This window comes from Urocampus carinirostris, chromosome 11 (assembly GCF_059441175.1).
Source record: "Urocampus carinirostris isolate Australia breed hairy pipefish chromosome 11, RoL_Ucar_1.0, whole genome shotgun sequence".
NCBI lineage: Eukaryota > Metazoa > Chordata > Actinopteri > Syngnathiformes > Syngnathidae > Urocampus > Urocampus carinirostris.
Genome location: NC_142359.1, coordinates 18223648 through 18249725, shown reverse-complemented (window position 1 = coordinate 18249725; position 26078 = coordinate 18223648). Strand labels below are relative to the sequence as shown.

The window sequence follows — 26078 nt, the reverse complement described above, 5'->3', positions numbered from 1 at the left end:
GCGCCCTAAAAGAGAGATGCATGTTACCCCCTTGCTGGACATTTTAAAATGTGTCTTAGTGTAAGGACTATGTGTCATTTACGGACATTTCTTATGGGTCATACAAAAAAAATCAAGGTGGCCTTTCCCAGTGGTAAATTGTAGTCTTTCAAGAACTTCCTGCAACTGAAAATATAAGCTTCAAATTAATTGTGAGGAGAGCTTTGTCTCCAAAACGAATACATTTATAATTTACTCAACTTCTAAAGCTCATATGTCTTGATAAACACACACGCAAGATTAAAAATGGCATTTGTAAATCGCAGACATATTTGTTTTTCTGTAAAATACACCATAAAAGGTACTTATATTTGGCCATGAAAAGCCTGACTTTAACTAGTTTGTACTTCAAGCGCTTCTGATGTTTTTCCATTTGTGCAGAGAGACACACTGACTTTCTCTGAGCGAGAATCTGTCATTTTCTAGGGCTCGACCCCACGCTAATTCAAGGTTTCACTCTGGGTTATTTTTTGCTTACACTCACACAGATCTGTACTTTACAGTTGTTTAGGAAATGTATGTTACTTCTGTCTGTCTGAACCCAGAAATGCACACTCCCATTTGTCAGACATCCAACGATTGTTATGAAAGAGCCTCCTGTTAAACACAGTTACCGTATTTTCACGACTATAAGGCGCAGATTAAAGTATGGAATATTCTTCAAACATGTGGCACCATGAGAGGGGGAGGGGGATTGTGATCATTGATCATTTATAATCGAATGAATGTGATCAAAATGTGCATGAAGGAGGAAGCATGTATCAGTGTGTGTTTGTGTATTTATAAGAGATGCGCTTGTGGACAAGAGAGTATGTACAGAGACATCTCACTACTTCACTCCTCTGTTATTGCTGGTTTACTGCTTTTCAGATTTTATAATGAATTGTCTTTATTGTCATTGATATCAGCCTGTCGTGCATTGTGTTCTGCTGCAGACAACACACAGCAAATTCACAGCAGATTATCAATGGGGCAGTTTCAGGAAAGCTTTGGTGTAGGATGGGCGTGACAGTGTACACGACTGTAATAGGCTGGTGTATGCTGTCAATCAAGCAGCCAGGGATGGGCGAGCGCACAATTTATTGTGTCCACCAAAACAAACTTCCAAGCACGGCAACAGCTGGTATTTTAGTGGCTTGTTACGTTGAAGAGAAATTCATCAAATAAATTGGACTCTGACGAAAGTCAGAAGAGCGCAAAGAAATGTTGATCACCAGTAGGTGCTCCGTGGATTGTTATTGGGTCCGGTAAGAAACAGCGTCAGGAGAGAAGGCAATAGCTGCACTGCTGATCCAGCCTACAGTGGTTACGTAACAACTCTCACAAGCTAGCCCTGCTGAGCCTGTATCTCTTTGCTGTCAATAGAGAGGGTCCTAACATAGGAACTCAAACTGCGGGAATCGGTGTTAACTGGTTTTTCAAAGAAAGACTAGGAAAGAATGGTAGTCATTTGTCTTCGATATTTAATCAAGTCCAACCAAACTCAGGTTTCTTTTGATTGATTTCTGCTCAGCATTTTTCAGATCTTTCCACAAATGCTTTCTAGGCTTGAGGTCTGGACTTTGGCTTAGCTATTCTACCACTTTGTATTGTTTCTTTTAAACCATTCCATTGTACATTTTACTTTGTTTAGGGTCCTTGTCCTTTTGTAAGTTGAACCTGCACCCTTTTGTCAGGTCTCTTGCAGACACCCCCAGACTTTCTTCCAGATTCGCCCAGTATTTGGCTCCTTCCATCATCCCATCCCCTGCTGAAGAGAAGCAACCCCAAAGCATGATGCTGCCACCACCATGTTTGACAGTGGGGGGTGGTATTTTTAGGGGGATGTGCAGTGTGCAAATGTAAACGCTTTGTATTCAGCACAAGAAGTTTAATTTTGGTCCCATCTGAATGTTCCACATGTTATATGTATCTCCCATGTGGTTTCCTGCAAACTACAAACCGGCAGTTTTATGGTATTCTTTGAAAAAGGCATTTCTTCTTGCCACTCTTCCATAAAGGGCAGATTCATGCATAGTATGACTTATAGTTGTCTTATGCGCATATTGTCCCACCTCAGCTGTGTATGTCTGCAGTTCCCGTGATCATGGGCCTCCTTTCTTTGTGTTTGGACTGAAAGTTTAGAAGGAAAGCCAGGTCTTGGTAGGATTGCAGTGGATTTAAGCTCTCTCCATTTTAATATTATTGCTCCCACAGTGCTATGAGAGATGTGTGATTCTTGTAAAATCTTCTTGTATCCCATTCCTATTTGTAACCTTTCCACAACTTTATCTCGAACCTGCCTGGTATGTTCTTTTGTTTTCGTTATGCTGCTGCATAATGTCAAGTCATGACATGTTCTTTATCAAAAGAAGTCTTAAAGGGCTGTACAGACTACAGACTTCTATGACACCATCTCCTGATCTAAAACCTACATAAGGGCAAGGAAAAATTCACAAGCTTCAGTATGAGGAGAATGAACAGGGAGTACGCAGACATCGTCAACGTGAACTATAGCTAATAACAGAATGTCAGGTTGACTGATAATTGAGGCCAACATTATTCACAAGCTATTCAATTTAAGTGTGTTTTAAGCCTGGATTGAAACACTCCCGCTGAGGTTGCAGACCGAACCTGAGGCCAGAGCATTCCACAGCATCGGACCCTGAAAAAAAATCGCTCTCGAACCTGTGGATTTCTTCTTGGCTCTTGGGATCAGTAGTAGACTGGCGTTTTCTGAGCCAAGGCCCCGAGCAGCAACATAGGGGGATAAAGAAAGATATGAGGGAGCAAGTTCATGCATGATTTTGTATAATACCAATAGAACCACCATTGAGAAGTCATTGGGTAACTTCTGGAGTCAGATGACTTCATTGAGAGGACAATGTTGAAATAATTTGGTTCCACTTCACAGTTGTGTGTTGTTAATTCTGTCGGGAAGTTTTGGAAAGTTTGGAGCCTTTTATGTGGCAATCTGACAAAAGGTTCATGCGGGGCTAACACTTCCACTAGGCACTGTATATTAGGTCCACGCCTCATTATCAAGTGTGTATTATGGGTATGCCAAAATCTAACAATAGCATATTTAACAGAGGCTGCCCCTTTTTTTTTTTAATATTACTTTTTATTTTTCACACACACTGCGACAGAGGTTTGATTCCTCCATCATACATCAACACAAACAAAATATATACAATTGACATACCCATACATAACAAAAGAAACAACAAAAGATGTTAATAAAATAAATAAAATTAAAAATGAGGTGTTTATACATCAAGTAAAAATTGTGTGATAAGCTTCCATCTTTTCTCGAATTGATCTAGTTTCAGTTGAAGTCTTGCAGTGATTTTTTTCCAAAATATACATATGCTGTCAATGCCTGTCCTTCGAACACTTGGGTAATCAACATCAATCCTTTTTGGGCCAATATTTCAAATCCTACATCCATAACCCCGGGTTTAAAGTCTGGGTTTTTCACTATTTTTGTAGCCCTATTCACAGACCTTGATATTTTTATTTTTTTTTGTATTGTTGACCATGTTTTAATAGATCTATTAAGCCATTCATTCTGGATTTTTAACTTCTTCCACATCACTACCAGTGTTCCCTTTTAAGCTGCTCGCACATTCTCAGCGCACAAGAAAATTTAGCCAGCGCACAAAAATGAGGGCTCAAAATTACTAATTAAGAAGCGACTTAAGTCAAAGTTACAGTGCATTAAGGTAAAAATACATGGGTTCCCCTGACGTTGAGTCCTAAATGCGGTATTTTGAAGTCAATGTCGAACGAAGTTGAAAAGTAAAGTTAGTAGAGTTTGTTTAGAACCGGCTTCTTCGGCTCGGCTTACTAAAAGGACCGGCTCTTTCGGATCCTAAACGGCTCTTCAGGTTGTTTTTGCTTCTTTAATCCCAACATGACCAAATATTATGTAAAACTATGCACAAAATGAGTTAAAAGAAGGGGGGAATAGAGCAAAAAAGAAAAAAATACCAAAATGAAAAAGTAGTGAAAAGCTGGGAAAAAAAAGAAACAAAAGGAAGAGGAAAAAAAGAAGGAAAAATTTAGAAAAAAAGCCAGAAAAAAAGAAAAGAAAGAAATGTAGGAAAAAAGTAAATAGAGAATAAAAAGAAAAAAGTAACAGCTCGGTAAGAATAAACAATGAGATTTTCTTAAAGGAATTTTTTTTAAAAAGTAGAAAAAAAACACAGAAAAAAGAAGAAAAAGTTTGTGTTGCATTCAAATAATTTCCAATTATGTCAAGTGAATCTTGTTGCCAACATTGTACTTCCACTAAGAAATGTGAGTAAGTACAGTTCTGTATCTTACAACCGACTAAATAAGCCCCCAAAAATGTTAATATTATGCGACAAAATATATCAGGAAATAAAAAGAAATGGGTATCTTGTGAAAGAATTGTAAGAACAAACGACGTTTGTAGGCCGTACAAGCTTTGCAATAGTACATGAGTCAATTCATTCAAAAGAGAAAAATAACTTTGCATTGCCGGAAACTCAGCAAAATGTAACTTGATGTCAAGTTTTGGACATGTTAGATCATTAATTATCTTGCCACACTTGGGATTATGGTTGCTCACTGTTGTTTCAAGCGTTGCTCACCGACTTTGTGTGAACGCTCAGACCCGTGGAAAATTACAGGGAACATTGATCACTACTGATATGTATGGTAACTATTCCACAGCCATATTTGGACAAGATCGCTTCTCCACGTCCACCCATATTGTATCTTTGTCTGTATTAATCCACAAAATAAGAGCTTTAATTTAAGCTTCCCAATGATACTATTTAATCTTGGGTAGGTCCAGGGTTTTGTATTTTATTCAAGTTTCCTTATTGCGAAAAATACAGTAGCTGAGTGTATGCGCGTGTGTGTCAGGTGATTGCAGAGTTCAGAGTGTCGACAGCTTGCGGCCAACTTGGGAGTGTCCTCATTTTTTCCAGGGCACAATCATGGGTACTGAGACTTCTACAACATTGGCACACACCCACACACCCAATGACTTGAAATTGCACCTCGGATTACAAAAGAGGCTGCGTCATCGTGCACAGAGGGACTATTCTTCTCTCTTTTGCTTTTTGCAATTTTGAAAGTGACCTCACCCTGTCTGGATTCTGGCGCACATTGTAGAGAAATGTCAGTTGGGGTCTGAAGATGCACCAGGAAGTTTACACGGGGGGCACTGAAATGAACATAAAACGAAAAACGAATGCAGTAATCCCTCGTTTTCTGTCGGGGGTTCCTTTCCATAAACATCTTCTGACCTTCAAAACCAGGGGTGATTTTAGGTTCAGAGCTTTGAGGGTCCTGGGCACCCAGAGCAACAGTGGGCAAACTAAGCCTGCGGGCCACATGCGGCTTGTCAGACTTTTTCACCCGGCCCACCAAACCAAAATGCTCAAATTATGATAATATATATAATAGTTTTTAAAGTAATCCTAATACAAATGTTTTCTGGGTGGCAACTTTTCCCCCTTGTCCCTTTGTGTGTCTGCAACAAAAATACTACCACATAAATATTACAAAAATACTACAAAACTCAATATCAACATCAAAAATACTACCACAGTAATACCAGGAGATAAAAATACTATTACAGAAATATTACAACAAATATACTAAAAGAATACAACACAAGTAATAATAAAAATGCTACAAAGAAAGTAATATAAACACTTCAAAAGTACTAATGCAGAAATATTACAAAAAACACTACAGTAATACTATAATACAATAACACTGCTACATGAATATGATGACAGAAATACTACAAAAAATTCAACCGCAGTAATATTAAATAGTACTAAAAATATATTACAGGATACTTGTACAGAAACACGTGAAAAATACTTCTCTAGAAATAATGCAAAAAAAACACTATAGTAATACTATAATACAAAAACACCGCTAAAGAAATATTACCACAGAAATACTCCAAAAATACTTCTACAGAAATATTACGACAAATGCTACATGAATACTACAAAAATACAGAAATACTACAGAAATACAGAGTAAAGTAGGGGCGCGGGCGCGTTTGACTCCGGGAACCTTCACCTTTTTTCCAGAACAAAGTGCAATTGCACCTTCACTACACTAGGGGGCAGTGGCAGTCAAATAACAAACTGGAAATAACTAAATAACTATTACTCAAATAACAAACTGGAAATAACTAAATAACTATTACTCAAATAACAAACTGGAACTACGAATCCTTGAAAAAAACGCTGTGTTTTGCGGTAAAACTATTGCACTACTTCACATCGCGATATCGATTAGATTTCGGTTAATCATGCGGTCCTAGTGTAAAGTATGTGATTGAGAGAGTATAGTAGGGTGTGCATGAGAGTATAGTAATATGTGTGAGAAAGTATAGTACTATGTATGAGAGTATAGTAATATGTATGCTTGACTACTGTAACATGTGTGAAAGAGTAGTCTGTTTATGAGAGTATAGTACTACGTATGAGAGAGTATACAGTAGTACAGTTTGTGCATGGGTATGACTGTGTCTGTATGAGAGTATAGTTCAGGGGTGTCGAACAGGCGGCCCGCGGGCCGGTTCAGGCCCGCTAAGGGATTGAATCTGGTCTGCGAGACAACGCTGAGGGAAGCGCAAGAGAAAAACAAGCTGCAGGTTGAAATAAGTCAACTTGATGTTGCTAAAGCCCAGTGCCTCTCAAAAACGCTGTACTTGTATTTCTTTCTCTCTCTCCCTCCCTCTCTCTTCTTACTCTCTCTCTTTTCCCCTCTTTTCCTCTCACTCTATCACTGTCTTTCACTCTCGGTCTCTTTTTCTCTTTCTTTGTGCTTTATCTCCTTCTCTTTTCTCTCCTTCTCCCTTTCTCTCTATTTCTCTTTGGATTTCTTTCTTTGTCTTTCTTTCCCCCTCTCACTATCTCTCTTTTTATCTCTTTAGTTTCTCACATTCTCTCTTTCTCTCTCTTTCTTTGTCCCATTTTCTCTTTTTCTCTCCCTCTCTTTCTCTTTTTTCTTTCTCTCTCTTTGCACTTTCCAGAATGTTTGTTTTATCGTGTGGCCCCCGATTTACACCCCTGGTATAGTTTGTACACTAGCCAGAGTGGCTTCTCATAAAAATGTCTTGTGATTAAAAACCCAAAATACACTTTTGTTTATTGTTGGTGCTGAGAATGCACCACGGTCGCCATCGCCCTAACATTTCACCGATGTTCTTTAGATGGAGGAGGGAGGGAAGGCGGCCGGCTGCGAGAAGCTGAAAGTGGGCGACGAACTTATTAACATCAACGGATCAGCGCTCTACGGAAGTCGGCAGGAGGCGCTCATCCTTATCAAGGGCTCACACAGGATCCTCAAACTCGCCGTCAGAAGGTAATTTCAATTCTTCTAAAATAACAGAGAATGTTTTTTTTTGTGTTATACAGTCATGCGTTGCTGTATTGCGGTTTACTTGGCTACTTCACGGGTTTTTATTGTGTTCTGCATTCTGATTGGTTTAACAGTCGCCCTGGCCTTTTTCTGCCTGTGTCTGACCGTGCGTCAATAACCTTGCGGTCTACATAAAACAGCTTTTTATACATTATATATAGACAAATCTTTTTCTACTTCAAGGGCAGCAGGGCGGCCTATTGGTTAGCGCGTGTGCGGCACAGTTCTAAGGTCTTTGGAACCTCCTGTGTGGGTTCAAATCCAGCTACCGGAGTTTGTATGTTCTCCCCGTGCTTGCGTGGGTTTCCTCCGGGCACTCCAGTTTTCTCCCACATTCCGAAGACATGCATTTCAGGTGGATTGGCCGATCCAAATTGTCCCTAGGTGTGAATGAGCGAGCGAGTTGTCTGTCCCTGTGTGCCCTGCGATTGGCAGGCAACCAGATCAGGGTGTCCCCTGCCCACTGCCCGATGATTGCTGCAAGTCATCACGTCAACAAAACATTTTGGATTGACAAAAGAACCTAAATGCAGCGAAAGACCCTTTCTATCGTTAACAAATATGGACTTATTCACCCTCTAAACTTGCTTTGGAGCCATATGCAGCTCCTTGATGCTCCCTAGTGGCTCCTTGGTGGTTTTAAAAAATGTTTGATAATGGAAAAATATATGGTGTCTCTAAAAGGGAAAACAGGACACATTTTTAATGTGTTCCAATGAAAATACATGGATACAGTGTGTGTTTCCTACTTTTAGGGCTTATATAAGGCTTTTAATTTGCCTGCGGCTCCGGACATAATTTTTTGTTTTTTCTGTGTTTTTGGTCAAAGATTTCCGTAAAGTAAGTAGTTTTCCATAATGTCCACATAATGGCATTTCAGTATCATGTGAAGTAAAATTGATCATTTTCTTAATCAATAAAAGTGCAATAAAGCGGCAAGATTATTTTATATAAGTTATTTGTAAAGTTAAAAAGAAAAAAAATACAAAGTAGAGTACTATTATTGGTTTAATCAATTATTTAGCTTGGAAATTAGGTTTGTTCTTTTGTTTCAATGAATAACAAGTTATTTAATGAATACATATATACATAAAGGTTTTTACTTTGTGTGTTTTGACTATCGCGGTACCTATTTGAACGCAACACCCACGAAAGACAAGGGACTACTTTATTTGTTTTGTCACATGTACAACTTACTTTATAATAGCTTTTCAACAAATATATGCCCGGCCAAACTTGTTAATTCACTTACCAGCAGTTCCAATCTTTTACGGATAGTGCATCGGTAAGAAACGTACGGCTCGTGAGGTTTCTGAATACATGGTTTTCATGAGTACATATGGCTTGGAGATAAGAAATTATGGGTTGTATTACTTGAAGCAGAGCAAATTGTCGAAGCAATACTTATATGCAGTGGGCTCGGTCACTTTATGATAAAAAGGCACAGAACCAACTTTAACCCAAAAGGTTCTACCCAGAAGCTCTAGCAAAGAATGTAGGAGATATGATCAGGTGAGCAATAGGAATTGGCAGAGCTATACACAGCGTGCACGCAGTGTTTCCTCTTTACCCAGCGCCGTCTGCACTGAAGGTAAATGCGTTGGTATCCTCGATTGCAGTATTTTGTGACATTTTTACAATAGAACATTGCTTGCACCTTGTTTTAAAACAACTCTAGTAACTGCAGGAGAGAGATGAATTTTAAGCGGTATATTTATATTGAAACGGGACACATTATTTTACGGATTTTATCAAATTATCTAACGTCACAAAGGCAGATAAAATGCATTGAAGAATTAGCTTTTTTGGAGAGCAGGTTTGTTGGCATTGAAATATTTTGTCCGAAACAATACGGTGTGACTCACTCGGGAAAAAAAACTACGATAGGGCATGCTAACTAACTGACCAGATAGTATGGACCGAAACGAGATTCTGATATCATATTGCCTCTGAAAATGGTGATTAATATGATGTTTTAAAGGGGAAATCATCGGTTGTTTAGAATATTTTAGCCATTTTAAAAGACCAATCTAACACTAAAAACTGGGTCAATGTGGTGTTATGTTCCAATCGCCCATCTGTGAAAATTCCAGAACACATTTTACTCGCACATTAAAAGTGTAACGATGAATGAGCTGTCTCTTCTCCTTCTCTGAAAAATCCTGCACAACTCTCATTTGTTCAGCATGGTTTTGAATGGATGTCAAAGTTAAAAGACTAGATTATTTTGTCTTTTAAAAACTAAAGTTTTCTGTTCGTTTCTGAGTAAATGTTGATCGCATCATTGGCGGATTCTATCACCCCTAAGCAAGGTGTTCCCATCACATGTGCCGGTTTCCCGACAGAAAGTGGCCTGTGGGAGGAGTGCAGGCTAAATATGGGAAACCACGGGAATTCAATGTACCGGCCAAAGCTCAGGCGGATGGCGGTTTGTGTTTGGGTCAGTTTTGTCATGATTTTCAGCTTAGATGTTTAAAAAGAATATGTGTGCTACTGCGGTTCAGCACGCCAGGAAAGAACAAGAATGCGAAGCTCAAAAAGGGTCATACAGTGCTTTGCAAAAGTATTGCCCCTGCCCTCCATTCTCATGTCCCTTCCAGACTTCTGCAAATTTTCTGCCAGACTCTGTTTTTGGCTCAATCCATCTTCTTATGAACTCTAACGATCTTACCTTGCTGAAGAAAAGCAACCACAGAGCATGATGCTGCCACCACCATGTTTGACAGTGGGGATGATGTTTTCAGTGTAATGTGCAGTGTTACTCTTGTTCCAAAAGCAACTCTTTGAATTCAGCCTGCGGGTGTGCAATATTTTCGCTAGGCACTGTTCGTGTTGTCTCGATTAGCAGTCTTTACCACATGAGTGTGGTCACGTGAACTTTTTACCTGTTTATATTTATTTGAGGATGGGAAAATACGTTTAAGGCTTTGTAGCCTTGAAAGGAAATGTTCCTCCCTCTTTCCTGTTTTCAGACACCCACTGAAACTGGACATTCCTCTGCTGGTGTGCAATTTCCTCTTCTACTTTAAGTCGTATCCTGTCAAACTTGGGAAAGGACTTATCCAACCAACTTATACACTTAGTTTTTTTGTGTGATTGTATGGGCTTCTTAACTGAAGTGAGTTCTTTGATTTTTGTTTTGATTCAAACAATGTTATTTTTGTTCATACCCCTGCGTGTGTGCGTAAATTCCGGACTACAGAGAGCACCTGATTATAATCTGGGTGCTCAATTTTAAGAACGAAATTCAATGTTGTCTCTTTACAAGCCTCGGTGGAGCCGTAGGCTTACAGTCATAAAAATAAACGAATTCTCTCCATTTTTTACATGCCGAGCACACACGAATTATGTAAAATGTGGTGTAAGCCCTATAGTTTTAGACGACAGCGCCAGGTCAACCATACTATCAACCATACTAAGAATAGTGCCAGATTGCAACACACACGTGTCTTTTTGTCATCTGTGGTTGCCATAGTGGGCTGGGTGGGAGTTTCAGATCCTTAACTACTAGGATTGTAAGGGCACCACTTCCTATTGTGTGTCTTGGGCAAGTACATCCTGGTGGCGTCCATTCCTCTACAAGCCAACAAATATTTCCACTAATGTACTAAATTGCTTTTACTTGTGATTGTTCCTTGAGGATTAAAGTGAACTGACGCCGATAATCTGGAGGAAGATGTGTAGCGTTTACAATGGATATTATCCACTGCTGTTCAATTTGATTGTATAAATTGAGGACTTGATTTCTGGGTGAAAAAGTTGAAATATTGTGAGTACGTTGTAATTATTTAATGAAGTACTGTCAAACCCCCTGTTTTTTCTCCTTTATGTATTAAGGTAATCCTTGGCAATATTGCGGTTTACATTGTGCATTGTGTATTGCAGTCTGGTTAGCGGTTTACATTGTGCATTGTGTATTGCAGTCTGGTTAGCTAACAGTCAGTTACTCCCGTCGCTTACCCGTATTTCATAGAGTTTCTTCACTCTGACATTCTGAGCACTGCACAAAAATCAAATTTGTTTTGCTCATTAGATAGTCTGATTGCCTGGTCCGCTCCAGTTCTGAGCCAGCTGTGGGAGCGCATGGCCCTGCAGGACCCTGATTGGTGAAAGGGGCATTGCGGTAGTCCAGTCCAACACTCGCGCCTCTCACGTAAATAAAAAAAAAGGTTTCTTCTTTGAATACTTTTACTATCCCCGGTTCTTTTTGGAACGCAACTCTTAAAAATAGGATGACTGTAGTCACCACAGTGTTTTGTAACCATTGTGGAAAAGAGCAGCATGCCGTTTTCCTCTATGTCGCTACATACACACACACACACACACACACACACACACACACACACACACACACACACACACACAGACACACACAAAAGAAGAGCTGCAGTGTTTAAAATATAGAAAAAAAGCAGAAATTCGTTGTCTGGAACTTACGGCACATTAGACATTTAAGGTTATATACCTTTGGTAGTTGTTTTATTCTTATTTTTACTTACGCACGGTTCTGTAATTGTAGTTAGATACATGGTGTAAGTACTTTTGATGAGTAGGGCTAGGATCTTGGGCCCGGACTCAAACTCAGCCCGAAATTTGGGCTTCAAAATCACTAAATCCAAAGAAATGTTCCTCCTCGGTGTCAGGGTAAAAGACGCGCCGCTTCCTACCTCCACCTCCCTTACATCAGACGTCATTTCTGCTTCTTGCGAATAGCGTACAAGCTTTACAAACTTTTTTTCTGCTTTTTGGCCAAATCTTTCACTATTTGCGCCTCGTATTCTGCAGAATTAGATTTTCTTTTCGGTGCCATTTTTTTCCTTTGCTGCACTTTGCTGAGATGCGCACTTTGGCGGCAAACTGTTCATTCAGGCGCTGCGATTGCAGTGCACACTTGATTTGAGAGAGCCCCAAGTAAACCCCAAACTGTGTACTTCAGCCGAAACGCTCACTTCGGTGCCGAGGTGCGCACAGCCGGAGTAAAGCCTCCCGTTTATTCTGGCGGCAATTTCAGGCTCACTTATTAACTCAAGTGAATCCGTCAGGTTTCGGCGGGTTCGGGTTTATATACCCTCGCCTCGGGTAGGGTCGGGCTGAATTTTTTTAGGCCTAATCTTACCTCTAGTGCTGAGGCCCGAACTTAAATTTTTCAAGAAGGGTGCATCGGTCGTATATTTGGTAGAGGAATTTGGAATATGTCCTCTTTTGTTTTCCTAATTTGACATGCTTATTGTGAAATAAATCCCAGTTGCAGGTGGTTTGTCCGCGCCAAACAATCACTTGGTTGGCGCAGGGTGTGCGCGGCTGGACTCGACTGCACTTGCTGACTGTTGCTTATCTGTTGTTAGCAGATGCTTGCTCAGAGAACCTCAAATGCTTTTGCTTGTTTTACATTCATGCACATGATTGTTCTGAATTTGAAAAAAGACCGATGGATAGGGCGAACGCATACAAACACACTCAGACGCACACATCCCTTTGTTTTATATGTAGTGCCACCATTTCTCTGGGGACCCGTGCAGGAGTAAGGTCCACAGTGCCAAGAAGCTTGCAACACAATAGTCTGACCCCCCACTCAGTGCTTCTGCAAACTAACAATACACATTCTTGGGATTCTTCAAGAACTCTTTCCCTCACTCCTCTCTTTCAGTGGATGTTTACTTTCAAGCTCAACATAAAACAGAAGTGCATGTAGTGCATTTTTTGCCGTTACAGTCATCCCTCGTTTTTCGTGCGTTCTAAAAAAGTCCTATGATAAGCAAAACCCATTAAGTAGGAACCTTTATTTATTAGATAGCAGTAACATATAATACATACACCTGAAACACAATACCAACTATACTTTTTACGATTAAAAGCCCAGAAAACAGAAATGCAGTTGAATGAATGAATAAGTGAAAGGTCTTTATTGTCATTATACAACAGTAAAACACCATTGGAGGGCTTTTCCTTTCTGTGTAAGAAAGTGATTTAGAGAGTGGCCGGCTAGCAGCAAGTTAACATTGGAGATCCTCGGGATTAGCCAGTTCTCCATGATAATTAAAATACAATTGTCACAGATGTGGCGGTTTCCAAGTGGTTGTAGCTCCAGTTCATCAGTTTTATTGGTAATGGATCTGGCATTGGTGGGATACAGACTCGGCAGGGGTGGTCTTGTGAGAGTTGTTATGTGGCCGGACTTGCAGACCCGCTGTCGCTTCCTTTTCCAGAGCCACCTACCTCTCTTTCCGGACTCGATAACAATCCACGTAGCACCCAGCGGTGATCAGCATTCCTTTGCTCGGAGTTTGATTTCAGAGATACATTTATTTTCAATGTAACAAGTCGCTAAAATAGTCGCTGTCGCCATGCTTTGCGGTTTATTTATGATTGACCAATTGACAGGCTATCACAGTCGCGCGCAGACACATAGACACACACACACACACACACGTCCACCACCCGCCCCCGTAAATGCATTGTCTGTGTGTTGTCTGCTGCAGAACACAATGCACAAGGAAAATCCGCGACAGATCGAAACCAACAAAGTACTCTATTTGTTTTTCATGATTAGTAAACATTACTTTGATGTTTTCGTTCATAAGCTAAAATAACCTCAGTTGTAGTAGTCGTGGGTGATTTCTCTCATCAACAAATAAATAGGCACAATTTATCCAAAGTGAACTCCCAGCAATTGGGACCACACTTACGTCATCATCTCCCTAATTTACCTACATGATTGTTCTCTCGGCTCTTGTCCTTTATTTGGGAGGCTTAATTTAAAGCAGCATGGAGAGGTGTGTCTGTGTACTGTCCAGTTTATTTTCTTTTTGGCTTTATAGGATTGTATTTGTCTATTTCCAACTGTATGCATTTGGTTGCGCTTCTCATACTCTTATAAATCAGTGATACTCAACCTTTTCTGTACCACGGATTGGTTAAACGTCTGACTATGTTCAGTGCCCCATAATAACAGTAAGATAAATTGGCACTACTGAATTTCTTTTTTTAAGTTTTTTGTTTTATTCATGGGAGGTAGAAAGACAGTCTCAGTTATTCATATTCTTATTAACTTTTCAATATTATAATTCTAAATGATTAAGAATCCATAATGTAACTGTCTGCATGCAATAATGGCCTTAACTACTTACATATCTAGTATGCCGGCGTAGCCCTACTGATGTACTTTAAGGCCATTATCGCAAACTACGTATATAATTTCAAAATTTGGTAATTTTATTATTGATTCTTACAAATTTGCCAGATGTTTGTAAGGCCATTTCAGCAAATGAATTCTGTAAACAGTAATGCCACTGTCACACTGAGAAATGTTTTAATTCTTCGCAAATTTGCGATCGTTTCAAATATTCATTATGTGGTATCAACACTAATTCATTAGTGAGTTAAAAAAAATAATTATTGTTTTCAAATTTTTTGCAGTTTTTACCCGTTTTCTCAAAAAACAATTGTCAGTAATGCCATTTTCACATGATGAGTTAAATGCATTCATCATAATAATAAGCTTAAATTCACTGTGTAATCACAGGACCACTAGGGATATAGGTGACAATGGACAATGCATTAGATTTGATCCCATCATCCCATTATTTTTACCCGCAGTACCACGTTGTTCAAAGTTATTTCGGCTGAACTCTTTCCCATAACTCTCCATTAAAACCTAGTACAATGTGGCACAGTCAAAATGGTGTTCCGATGAGATAAAATCTAATGACTTTTCCTTCTTCACCTACCAGCTTAGTGGCCTCATGGATGAGATTTGGCACTCGCCCTGTTGTGATCTGGGTTCGAATCCCGTAGCAAATCAGGTCAGCAATATTCATTGTTTAACAGAGGTGATGTACTATTGTTCAACCTCAGTGTAACATACACTCAAAGTTTTTTTGGCAGCAAAAAAATTGTTTACCCACGAATAACTACGGTATAACAAAAAAATAAGGCTTTTTTCTGTGCTGCCCCTGGTGGTTGCCGACCACTCTTATAAATAATAGAATTAATTTCCCAATGATGAACAGTTGTCAGGCAACCGAATTGAGCACATAACCCTTCCTCCAAATGCCGAAAAAGCAAATAGGTCCTGATGGCAGGGTGACACACAATAGTAGTCAGGGGAGATGGTGAACTTGTTTTCCGGCTTGAGCCCTTTGAAGGTAATGTGAGGAATGTAAGGAATCTGACAAGCAGCATCCACATACGTAACACATGTCCTCGGGGTCCGCAGAGGATGTCGTTGAGGCCCCGAATGACCTCCAGTTGTTAGTGGTAGTTAAATATTTGGGTCGCCACACTTTGAGAGTTCCCAATCCATACATCTTACAATTGTTGACAATTACAAAAAACTATATACAGTATTTTCCGAAAAACCCCATATTGGACACAAACTTGAAAGTTTGCCTTATAATCTGGTGGGACTTATATAACGGAAAATAATTAGAAAAGCATAGTTACGATTCTATTATACTGCATACAGTAACTGTTTTGCTTTTGAGAAACCTATAGAGTCGTGTTTGAGTGCCCACTTGCGCTTAACATGTTGATTTTACAAACAGAATTGTTACATTTCAACTAATGATGAAAGGGGTTCTTATAATAACCAAAAGGCAAGTATAAATGTTGTTTATCTTTATTCATTTTTTTCCCAATTATTTGAGAGCTTATCTCTAAAAGTTGGATTTTTTTTCTTGTGTATGTTTTATCAAATAGATATAAATAAGATACGGTTCTCAATCATTTGTTCCAGTGTAAGGTCACAGTTCTGCCTTTGAGAAACATATAACGTGGTCTTAGAGCACCCTCTTTTGGTTAACTTGGTAATTGTTAGTTGCTAAAAGAAAAACAGTCTATTGTCTATGAAAAAATATATTTTATATGTATTTTTTAAAAAACATTTTAGACAAAAATTATACTCAACTTATTCAATGCCCACGGCAGCTATTGATGTTAATGACATTTAACTTCTTCACTGTCTTTGACTGCTGCAGGGGTCAAAGATCCATTTTACTAGGGCTGGCAGTGAATGAGTTAAGTTTGGTAATACCTTCTAAAACTACTCTGAATCAACAACAATTATACTGAACTTATTCATTGCCATTGAAAGCTATAAAGGTCAATTACTATTAACTTATTCTCCGTCATTGGCGGCTTAAGATGTCAATTACTCTGAACTCATTCACTGCAATTCACTATAGACGTCAATGTCCTTTAATTTATTCACTCCCATTAATAGTTAAAGAAGTAACTTGAGTAAAAAAATCCGAAAAATACGTACGTTGACAAAAATTATACTCAACATTATTCAATGCTTATGGCAGCTGTTGATGTCTTTTTCACTCCCATTGATAAGTAAAGAAGTCAAAGATCTATTTACCAGGGCTGGAAGTGAAAAAGTTAAGTACAAAAATCTGAAATTATACTAAACGTATTCAATGCCCGTGACAATGCCATAAGCTATTAATGTTAATGACATTGAACTTCTTCACTGGCATTGACAACTCCAGACATCAAAGATCCATTTTTATCTGAGCTGGCAATGATTGGGTTAATCAAGTGCGCTCTGTAGTCTGGAATTGACAGTAGTTCTTTCAGCACATTTTGTCTTCAGAATGAAGGGAAAAAAAATCCCCCTTGTCTGTCCCATTTACTCAAAGCCACTTAGGAGGAAGAACCTCTGCATTTTCCTCCCCATCAAACTATAACAATGCAAAACTGTTTGCTATTATTTTAGAAGCAGCGTTGCACTTTATCTGCTCGCCACAAACTTCCTCTGGAGCTGACTCACACATCCTGCATGAAAGAGAGGCAGGCAAAGACGAGAAGGGGAAAAACGGGGAGGGAGCGAGTGAGACGGCCAGCGTGGGCCTGAGAAAAAGTCAGGAATGTGTTCTAGCAAGAAGACTGGAGGAAAGGGATGGAGAGGGGATGTCTGGACTTCTCCACTCAGCCCGGCAACACTTTTCCCAGCTTTCACTGCGTTCATGGTCCAGTGCACCGGTCTCGCCCGGTCCAGATGAAGGAGGAGCTTGATTGGGAATCTGGGACCTCAAAGGCTTCATTGTTTTCACTTGGAGAGTGAACGCGTTGAACTTGACATTTAGCCTCTGGATGCTTCTTCTCGTCACTTCGGTGGGTTCAAGTTTTTTCGGGCCGTCTGGGCACCAAAAACGCTTTTATCTGAGCTGTCTCACCGCTTATCTTTTTGTCTGGCATTGCAGACAAACGCGATGTGTACCTAGACTGCGTGTGACTCAGATTATGCACCCTGACCTTTGTGCTATCGCTTAGCTGTTGCAGCAAAAGTTTGACATTCCAGAGGTTGCTTTTCTAAATATGAGTCTTCGGTTTCAAACGCCCTCATTATTTAAATCATGGGTCACCATTGTGGTGAATGTGGACTCCAGGTAACCTGCAAAGAACACCTGGGTAGATTGTGGACCAATTCCAATAACTCTAAATGCATCTTTTGAGTCAGTTTATGAATTAAACCAATGGTGGGCAATCTACGCCCTGCAGGCTTTTTCCTCAGGCCAGCCAAATTTAAAAAATGTTAAAAATACAGGGTGTTACAAAAAATGTGATGTTCTTTCATTATATATATATATATATATTATTATAAAACATATATGTATTTCCCTGTAGTAACCAATGAGCAGATAATTCATATATAAAAATAAAAAACATTGTAATCTGTTTGAGACTGTTACCCAAGATATGTTTCTGCGTGTTTGGCAGGAGCTGGATCACAGAGTTGACTTCTGCTGTGTCTCTGGCGATGGGCATATTGAACATTTGTGGAATTATTCACATAACCCACATGCTTTTGCATTTGTCATGCAGAATACGTCTTGTGATCTTCAACAGTAGTTCTTTATATGTCATTATCCTTAGTCATGCACCTCCTGTAATATTTACTTCTCAAAGGATATAATTTTTTTTAAAGGCACTCTATGATGATAATAGGTATAAACTATTATTATGATTTAGCTGGCTACATATTTTATTTACTTGCTACTTTTATTTTATATATATATATATATATATATATATATATATATATATATATATATATATAATTCAATGAAAGCAAACAACTTCTGAGCTAGCTGTATTGCATTTGAGTTCAAATTACTAGTTTGCTTTGATTCTGAGTGTTTGAAAACCACTTCGATCAAATGGTTTATTTATATACAAAAAAAGGAACTGATCGGTGCCGGTATTTTAAAAGGACTTCTTCATTTTTGGATGACTTTATTATTTATATTTTTGCCTGAGTGCAATGTGGAAAAAATGCACAAGCAAAAAACCTTGAAATAGAAACATGTTTTTTTTTTAAATGGCAGCGAATAAATTAGATAAAAATGGATAAGCTTACGTCATCTTTTTTCTTTCATGTATTGCAAAGATATCAGATTCAAGACTATCCTGTGGATGCAAAAAAAGAAAATCAATCATATTTTTACTTCTGAATATTTTGCAAAACTTTAACCCAACTTAAAACGTTTGCGTTCCCCTGATTTGAAATGTATTATGATTAATATTACTATTATTAAAAGTAAATGGTGTATAGTGCTTTTCAAGTCACTGACGACCTTACAAAGCACTTTACAATGTGCTTCACACTTACCCATTCACACACACTCACACACCGATAGCAGCGTCAGCCATGCAAGCCAACTACCTGCTTATCAGGGCTTTAGGGATTCAGTGTCCTGCCCAAGGACACGTGGACATATAACAGGAGCCGGGAATTAAACCGATAACTCCTTGATCCCAAGACAAGCACTTTACCTCCTGAGATACCATTTTATTCCCATTCTTAATTAGACAATATGCTTCTGTCATGATTCTGATTACATTTATGTCATGATTTTCGATAATTAAGATTTTACAAGTATTGCGATTTGGTATAATTGATGACAACGATTTAATTTTCTTTCCTATTAAACAAGCAACTTAAATCATTCCTTTCTGGGACAATAAACCATGAATGATGTCCAAACAATGCACATCATAAAAACCAAAAGTGTACGAATTTTTAAATTAAAAGTTATGGGCCCTGGTGAATAAACTCTCTGAATCTGTTAGTCCTTGTATTAAAGGACCTGTTTGCTCATTTTTTTCCTCCATTTTCCACTCCTGTTTGCTCTTTCGCATTTTTACACTCAGGATTTGCCGTCACAAAAATCGATTTGAACACCCTGCTATTTTGCTATTTCTCCCACTTAGAAATGATTGAGGGGTCTGAAATGTTCATCGTATGTGCATGTCCACTGTGGGAGAAATAAACTAAAAAGAAATATCCAGAAATCAAAATGCATGATATTTTTTAAAAATTCATTTGTGTGATACAGCTGCAAATAAGTATTCAAGCACCTGAGAAAATAAATGTTTGGTACAGTAGCCTTTGTTTGCCATTATAGTGGTCAAACGTTACCTGTAGTCTTTCACCGGGTTTGCACACACTCAAGGAGGGATCTTGGCCCACTCCTCCACACAGATCTTCTCTAAATCAGTCAGGTTTCTGGGCTGTTGCTGAGAAACACTGAGTTTGAGCTCCCTCCAAAGATTTTTGATTGGGTTCAGGTCTGGAGACTGGCTGGGCCATGCTAGAACCTTGATATTCTTCTTACTGAGCTACTCTTTGGTTTCCCTGGCTGTGTGCTTTGGGTCGTTGTCTTGTTGGAAGACCCAGCCACGACCCATCTTCAATGCTCTGTCTGAGGGAAGGAGGTTGTTCTCCAAACTCTCACAATACTCTGCCCCAGTCATCCTCTCTTTAATACAGTGCACTCATCCTGCTCCATGTGCAGAAAAACACCCCCGAAGCATGATGCTACCACCCCATGCTTCACAGTAGGAATGGTGTTCTTCGGGTTGTACTCTTCATTCTTCTTCCTCCAAACACCCTTAGTGGAATTGTGACCAAATAGTTCTATTTTGTTCTCATCTGACTACAAAACATTCTCCCATGACTCCTCTGTATCATCCAAATGGTCGTATGCAAACTTAAGACGGGCCTTCACATGTGCTGGTTTAAGCAGGGGAACCTTTCGTGCCATGCGTGATTTCAAACCATGACGCCTTGGTGTATTACCTACAGTAACCTTGGAAACGGTGGAAACGGGCTGATTCCTCTCCTTTCTTAGAATTATTGAGACTCCACGAGATGATATCTTGCATGGAGCTCCACTCCGATTGAGATTGACCGTCATGTTTAGTTTCTTCCATTTTCTTATGATTGCTCCAACAGTGGACCTTTTTTCACCAAGCTGCTTGGTAATTGCTCCGTAGCCCTTTTCACCCTTTAGAGGTGTACAATTTTGTGTCTTTGGACAGCTCTTTGGTCTTCTCCATATTAGTTAAAGTTAAAGTCTTACTGATTGTATGGGGTGGACAGGTGTTTTTATGCAGCTAACAACCTCAAACATGTGCATCTGATTCAGGACAATACATGAGGTGCAGGGCGGACTAACGGGTCTTTTAGGGTCAGAATTCTAGATGATACACAGGTGTTCAAATACTTATTTGAAGCTGTACCACACAAATAAACTGTTAAAAAATAATGCATTGTGATTTCTGGATTTTTCTTTTTAGTGTATCTCTTTCACAGGGGACATGCACTTACGATTTCAGACCCCTCCCTGATTTCTAAGTGGGAGAAATAGAAAAATAGCAGGTTGTTCAAATACTTATTTTCTTCATTGTACCTGAATAATTTCTTTGTTCCAACCCTATTTCAAATAATCTCTACCAAGTATCCCCGCCTCCTTTGTTTTTTCCCCAAAGAGGGTTCTGTTTATAGTTTTATGACATCTCCTGTACGCCACCAATCCTTGTTATATGTTTACATGCGCACATGTATGTAACTGTACAAAAATCAATTTTAGTAGTAAACCCAACAGACGTCATCCATAGTTTGAGCAAGAGTTCAATGTTTCAGTACTTCTTGTGCAACTTACTGTTCTGTAACATGGGGTCATGACATGTATTTTAACCTCCACGATGCACCTTTATTCATTCTGGAATTGTATCCTTTTCCACCCGCTGACCAACCTGCTTTGTGTCTTCAGGCGCATCATCCCGCACATTAGGCATCCCTCTTGGCTTCCGAGCGAACTGCCCCTTCCACCTCCGCCAACCCAGCCTTGTCTCCCTCTACCAGACGAACCCCAGCCGCCGCCCCCGCTTCCTGTTACACCTGCCATGCGGCTCCCCCCCTGCGCCTGCACGGTATCCTGGAATACAAGTGACAACAGGTGAGCCGTCGTAGTCCCCAAGCGACCATTTCACACCGAGGCGTTCAGCATTGGTGAATTTTTGGACTTATTTTAGGCTTCAAACTCATAGATTAAAAACACTCCAAATATTTTCCAAGAATTAAAAACATGTGAGATACAGTCATGGAAAGAAACCAAATTTCCTCAACATTTTATCTTGTAGAAACAAAAAATATCATTGAAAAGTAGCAAAATATTGGCCCCTTTTCAGATATTACCGTATTTTCACGACTATAAGGCGCCCCGGGTTATAGGGCGCACCCCCCAAAAATAGTTTTTGGTCCTATATTTTCCATACATAAGGCGCACCGGATTATAAAGCGCTACAATGGGAACGTCGACAAAACAGTCAGATAGTTCAGTCAAACTTATTACCCCCTTAACATTCCCAAAGCTTGCAAAGAAGCAAATACGTGTCTCACACATGTACGGACACAGTGACTGTACGAAGTCACCAATCACTCAAATGCATCGTTCCACATATCATTTAGAAGGGTAAAGTCTTGGGATTCAAGAAATGCCAACCATTTCTTAGTTTCTATTTTATTTTTCGCTGGTATCTGTGTGGACGGCAAAGTAAGAATTTTATTGTGCAGGAAAACGTGGTTCCTTACTGTACATATGACAATAAACACTTTGAATTTAATTTAGTTTAAAAATAGACTCATCACAGAAACATCAAGATCATTTTAAAACAAGATACTGGGAAAATATAAAGCCGCATAGCTCACCTAAGTTCTCTTGCAGCCATCACGTTCAATAATGATACACAACCATGGTCCTCCTACAACCGTGAGTGTAGTAAATCCATCCGTGTATAATATTTACAAATACAGACTAGTAAAAAATGTTTTCTCTTTGCCGTAGTGCAACCCTTAGGGATACTCTTAGGGATCACTTCTATAGTTTCTCTTCGGTATAATGCCAGGTCCTTAGTTTGGCCTTGCTAGATCCTTAGCTTGGCCTTGTGTACTTTCTATGAAGTCACTATCTTTGATTTTTGCATTTCGGAGATGGAATATGAGCTTGCTCTGTCCACTCCACGCATCGGCCCGGTATAGCAGTACCTCCGGGAACGGTGCATTCGCAATGATCGCAGCAAGGCTTTAGGGCTAGGACCTTAGCTTGGCCTTTTGGCTGAGAGTAAGTGTCCTGGCTCCTAGGCTTTGTAGCGTATTATGAACTGACCGATAACGGATAATGGATAATGAATAACGAAGATAGATCAATAACCTTTAAAAACCCCATATTCATCTTTTTCGGCCAATTGCAGGCTTTGTTTGTCCCGCTTTAGCCTATGTGAGCCTGTAAATGATGAAAAGGATCAGCCTCCTTTACCTCCGAATAACTTTAGCCAATAGTGACTGATTCAAATGATGATTGACACATTGGTTAGGAAATGAAACGCTGGTGTATACATCCCAACATACACCGCGCACTACTTCGCCTTCGGGGGAAAATCTAGTCGGCGGCTGCTTGCCTTATTTGCAAGACTTTGCGACTTAATATTAATCCATATATAAGACGCACTGTATTATAAGGCGCATGGTCAGCTTTTGAAAAAAGTAAAGACTTTTAGGTGCACCTTATAGTCGTGAAAATACGGTACTTTGTACATCCTCCTTTTGCTATGATCAAAGTCTTTTGTGGTATGTCTCTAATGGTTTTGCACATTTTGAAACAGAAATAACTGCCAATTCCTTACAAAACAGCTCAAGCTCCTGAAGGTTTAAAGGCGATCGTCTGTGCATCACATTTTTCAGATCTTTCTTCAAATGCTCTATAAGGTTGAGGTCTAGACTGTGGCTTGGCCATTGTAGCACATTTATATTGTTAGTTTTAAACCATGCAATTATGATTTATGTTTAGGGTCGTTGCCCTGATGGAAGTTCAACCTCCACCCCATTCTCAGGTCTCTTACAGACTCCAAAAGATTTTCTGCCAGAATCGCCCTGTGTTTGGCTGAAATGTAGCAATATAACAAAAAGTTCTTAGAGGGATAATACTTTCGCAAGGCACTGTAACTTTTTGATGGCTATAAAACCTTTACAGCAGCTACAGCTGTGACACATAAAAGGAGCATCAATAATAACCTCGTAAAATTGCAATATTATTTAGAAATATAGCAACATTTTACTCACCTTTGCTTTTGTATGCAAAATCCATCCCTCTTTCTTCACTTATTATTGGACAGGTGATAATGAATATCTGTTTTTCTAAGCAATGAGAAAAAAAGGATCCACAGAGTTTTCCTTTGTTTTTTGATCAGCACTTTAAACGAAAAATACATTCTATCTAATGATTTAAATTGTTCCCTATTTTTACTTCAACTTTTTGTTGTGGAGTTCTATTTCCCTGCGCACTTGCTTGTTGAGCTGTAACTCCACTCGGTTCGCCCAAACGTTAGGGAGAGTAGAGTCGCTCGTAAATGTCCAGCAATATTTTGGTATCTTGTTGATCTGGGGCAAAAAACGCGCACTCCCGGAAATTCCATTTGCAGTGTTCTTTGGAGCCTGTGAGCCGGGGGACCGCTCGTAGTCAGTGGGCTGAAAATGGCTGACGAACCCTTATCCTGGTTTTGACAGGCTTGCTAACTTCGGAATTGTCCAAACTTCTAATAATGTCCAGCTTTTCTCAAAGTTCGTCTTGAAAATGGCAGTAACAATAACACTAAAACCAACACAATATATTTTCCTGTGTAGCTTGCTACAGATACAGTTTGCCAGCTTTGGCTAGTACACTCAAATCACGAGCCAATCATTCTTCAACTTTAACAGCAGTTGGCACCATCACTTTGGTGCATTACCGCCCCCTAGCTGACGCTGACGTTTCCCAACAGCTGTCAGAAGGCCTTGGTGACAGAAACTCAAAGTCTGATTGGCTAAAGGGACACCTTTATCAACGCGTATATTATGCTACAGGGCCTGCAGTGCTGATTGTGAGGGCCTCCAGGTAGTTTTCTATCCTGGCAACAAATAATAGCTGACATGTGATTGGGTTAATGCTTGAATATAAAAACAAACATTTGCAAGCAGCGGAACCAGGTTGCAATGAAAGAGAGCTAACAGACCATTTTGAATTATTTAATTCAATTATATTTTAATTCTGGGCAGCACGGCGGCGCAGTGGTTAGCGCATGTGTGGCACAGTTCATGTCATGGGAACCTCCTGCGTGGGTTCAAATCCAGCTCCAGACTTCCTGTGCGGAGTTTGTATGTTCTCCCCGTGCTTGCGTGGGTTTCCTCCGGGCACTCCGGTTTCCTCCCACATTCCAAAAACATGCATTTCCGGTGAATTGGCCTGTCCAAATTGTCCCTAGGTGTGAATGAGCGAGTGAGTTGTCTGTCCCCGTGTGCCCTGCGATTGGCTGGCAACCAGTTCAGGGTGTCCCCTGCCCACTGCCCGGAGATGGCTGGGATGGGCTCCAGTCCCCCGCGACCCTAATGAGGATAAGCGGTACAGCTGATGAGATATTTTAATTAAATTATTATTTAAGTATTCATGGGCAAAATATCAATAGTATAACATGATTCAGATATTTATAGCCCTGCAGAGAAGGCCTTGCAGGCCTTAATGACCCACCAATGATATTACCAAGTCATGCAAAATTATGCCGAGCAGCATGGAGCGCCACTATCAGTTGGTCTCAAAAACCTAACAAATGTATGCCTGTGGGCATTGTTGTATGCTCATCGGCTGTGTTGGTAATCCTTGTTTGCTACATATCAGGTACTCTTCATTTGAAGAACGGGGGTTCACTGTTATGTACTGTTCGGTTAGGCCAGTGCCTCATTATGTACTTTACCTGCCCCGTCACTGCCAAAACTTGCTAGGGTATGACACCATCCATGCAGGGCACCCCCCTGTTCTATTTATAACTGTCTATGTCAACATAGAGATTACTCAGTGAACTGTTCTTTGTCTATGGCACAATCAATGGTGCTTTCATGTTGTTTTCTGTTCAATTTTTCCACCGGGTTACAGTGTGCCCTTTTGTCTAATTTTAACATTTACTTTTGAATGTCGCTCTGTAAGGTTGAGTTTCGGACCGTTCAGAAAGTCAGTGGAATAAATCATTAAGTTCACCACTCTGTAGATTTGAGTAAGGATAAGGGAGTGCTGAATCTACCGTGACAAAGTATTGGAAGAATAACTGGCATTTTTTATAGTGTCTATATTTAAGACAGCGGCTGATACCAGTACAGACGCTGCCCTACCACGGAGGATCGTTCGTAAGTTGAATTTGTTAGTAAGTTGCTTCAGTGCGATATTTTGTATGTTAAAGGTTTATATAAGTATGTTTAAGGATTGTAAGTAACCTGTATTGTTTTGTACTAAAAAAATAAACATTTCATAGAATAATATGCT

General features: G+C 39.7%; 1 protein-coding gene and 1 non-coding gene across 4 annotated transcripts in view; both read left to right on the top strand.

The window, feature by feature from the left end:
- Positions 1-26078, top strand: part of shroom4 (shroom family member 4) — a 62469-nt gene that overhangs the window by 20037 nt on the left and 16354 nt on the right. Inside the window, exons 2-3 of one of the 3 annotated variants that reach the window (XM_088348029.1) lie at positions 7235-7386; positions 21504-21689. In XM_088348029.1, the coding sequence (XP_088204155.1) occupies positions 7235-7386; positions 21504-21689 (338 nt within the window). Of the gene's footprint in view, positions 1-7234; positions 7387-17361; positions 17560-21503; positions 21690-25792; positions 25943-26078 lie in introns of those variants that run through there. The other 2 variants (XM_088348027.1, XM_088348028.1) reach the window with 2 other exon arrangements.
- LOC148356615 (U2 spliceosomal RNA) lies at positions 22613-22799 on the top strand. The gene has a single exon (XR_015852149.1). It is a non-coding gene; the product is annotated as a U2 spliceosomal RNA (small nuclear RNA).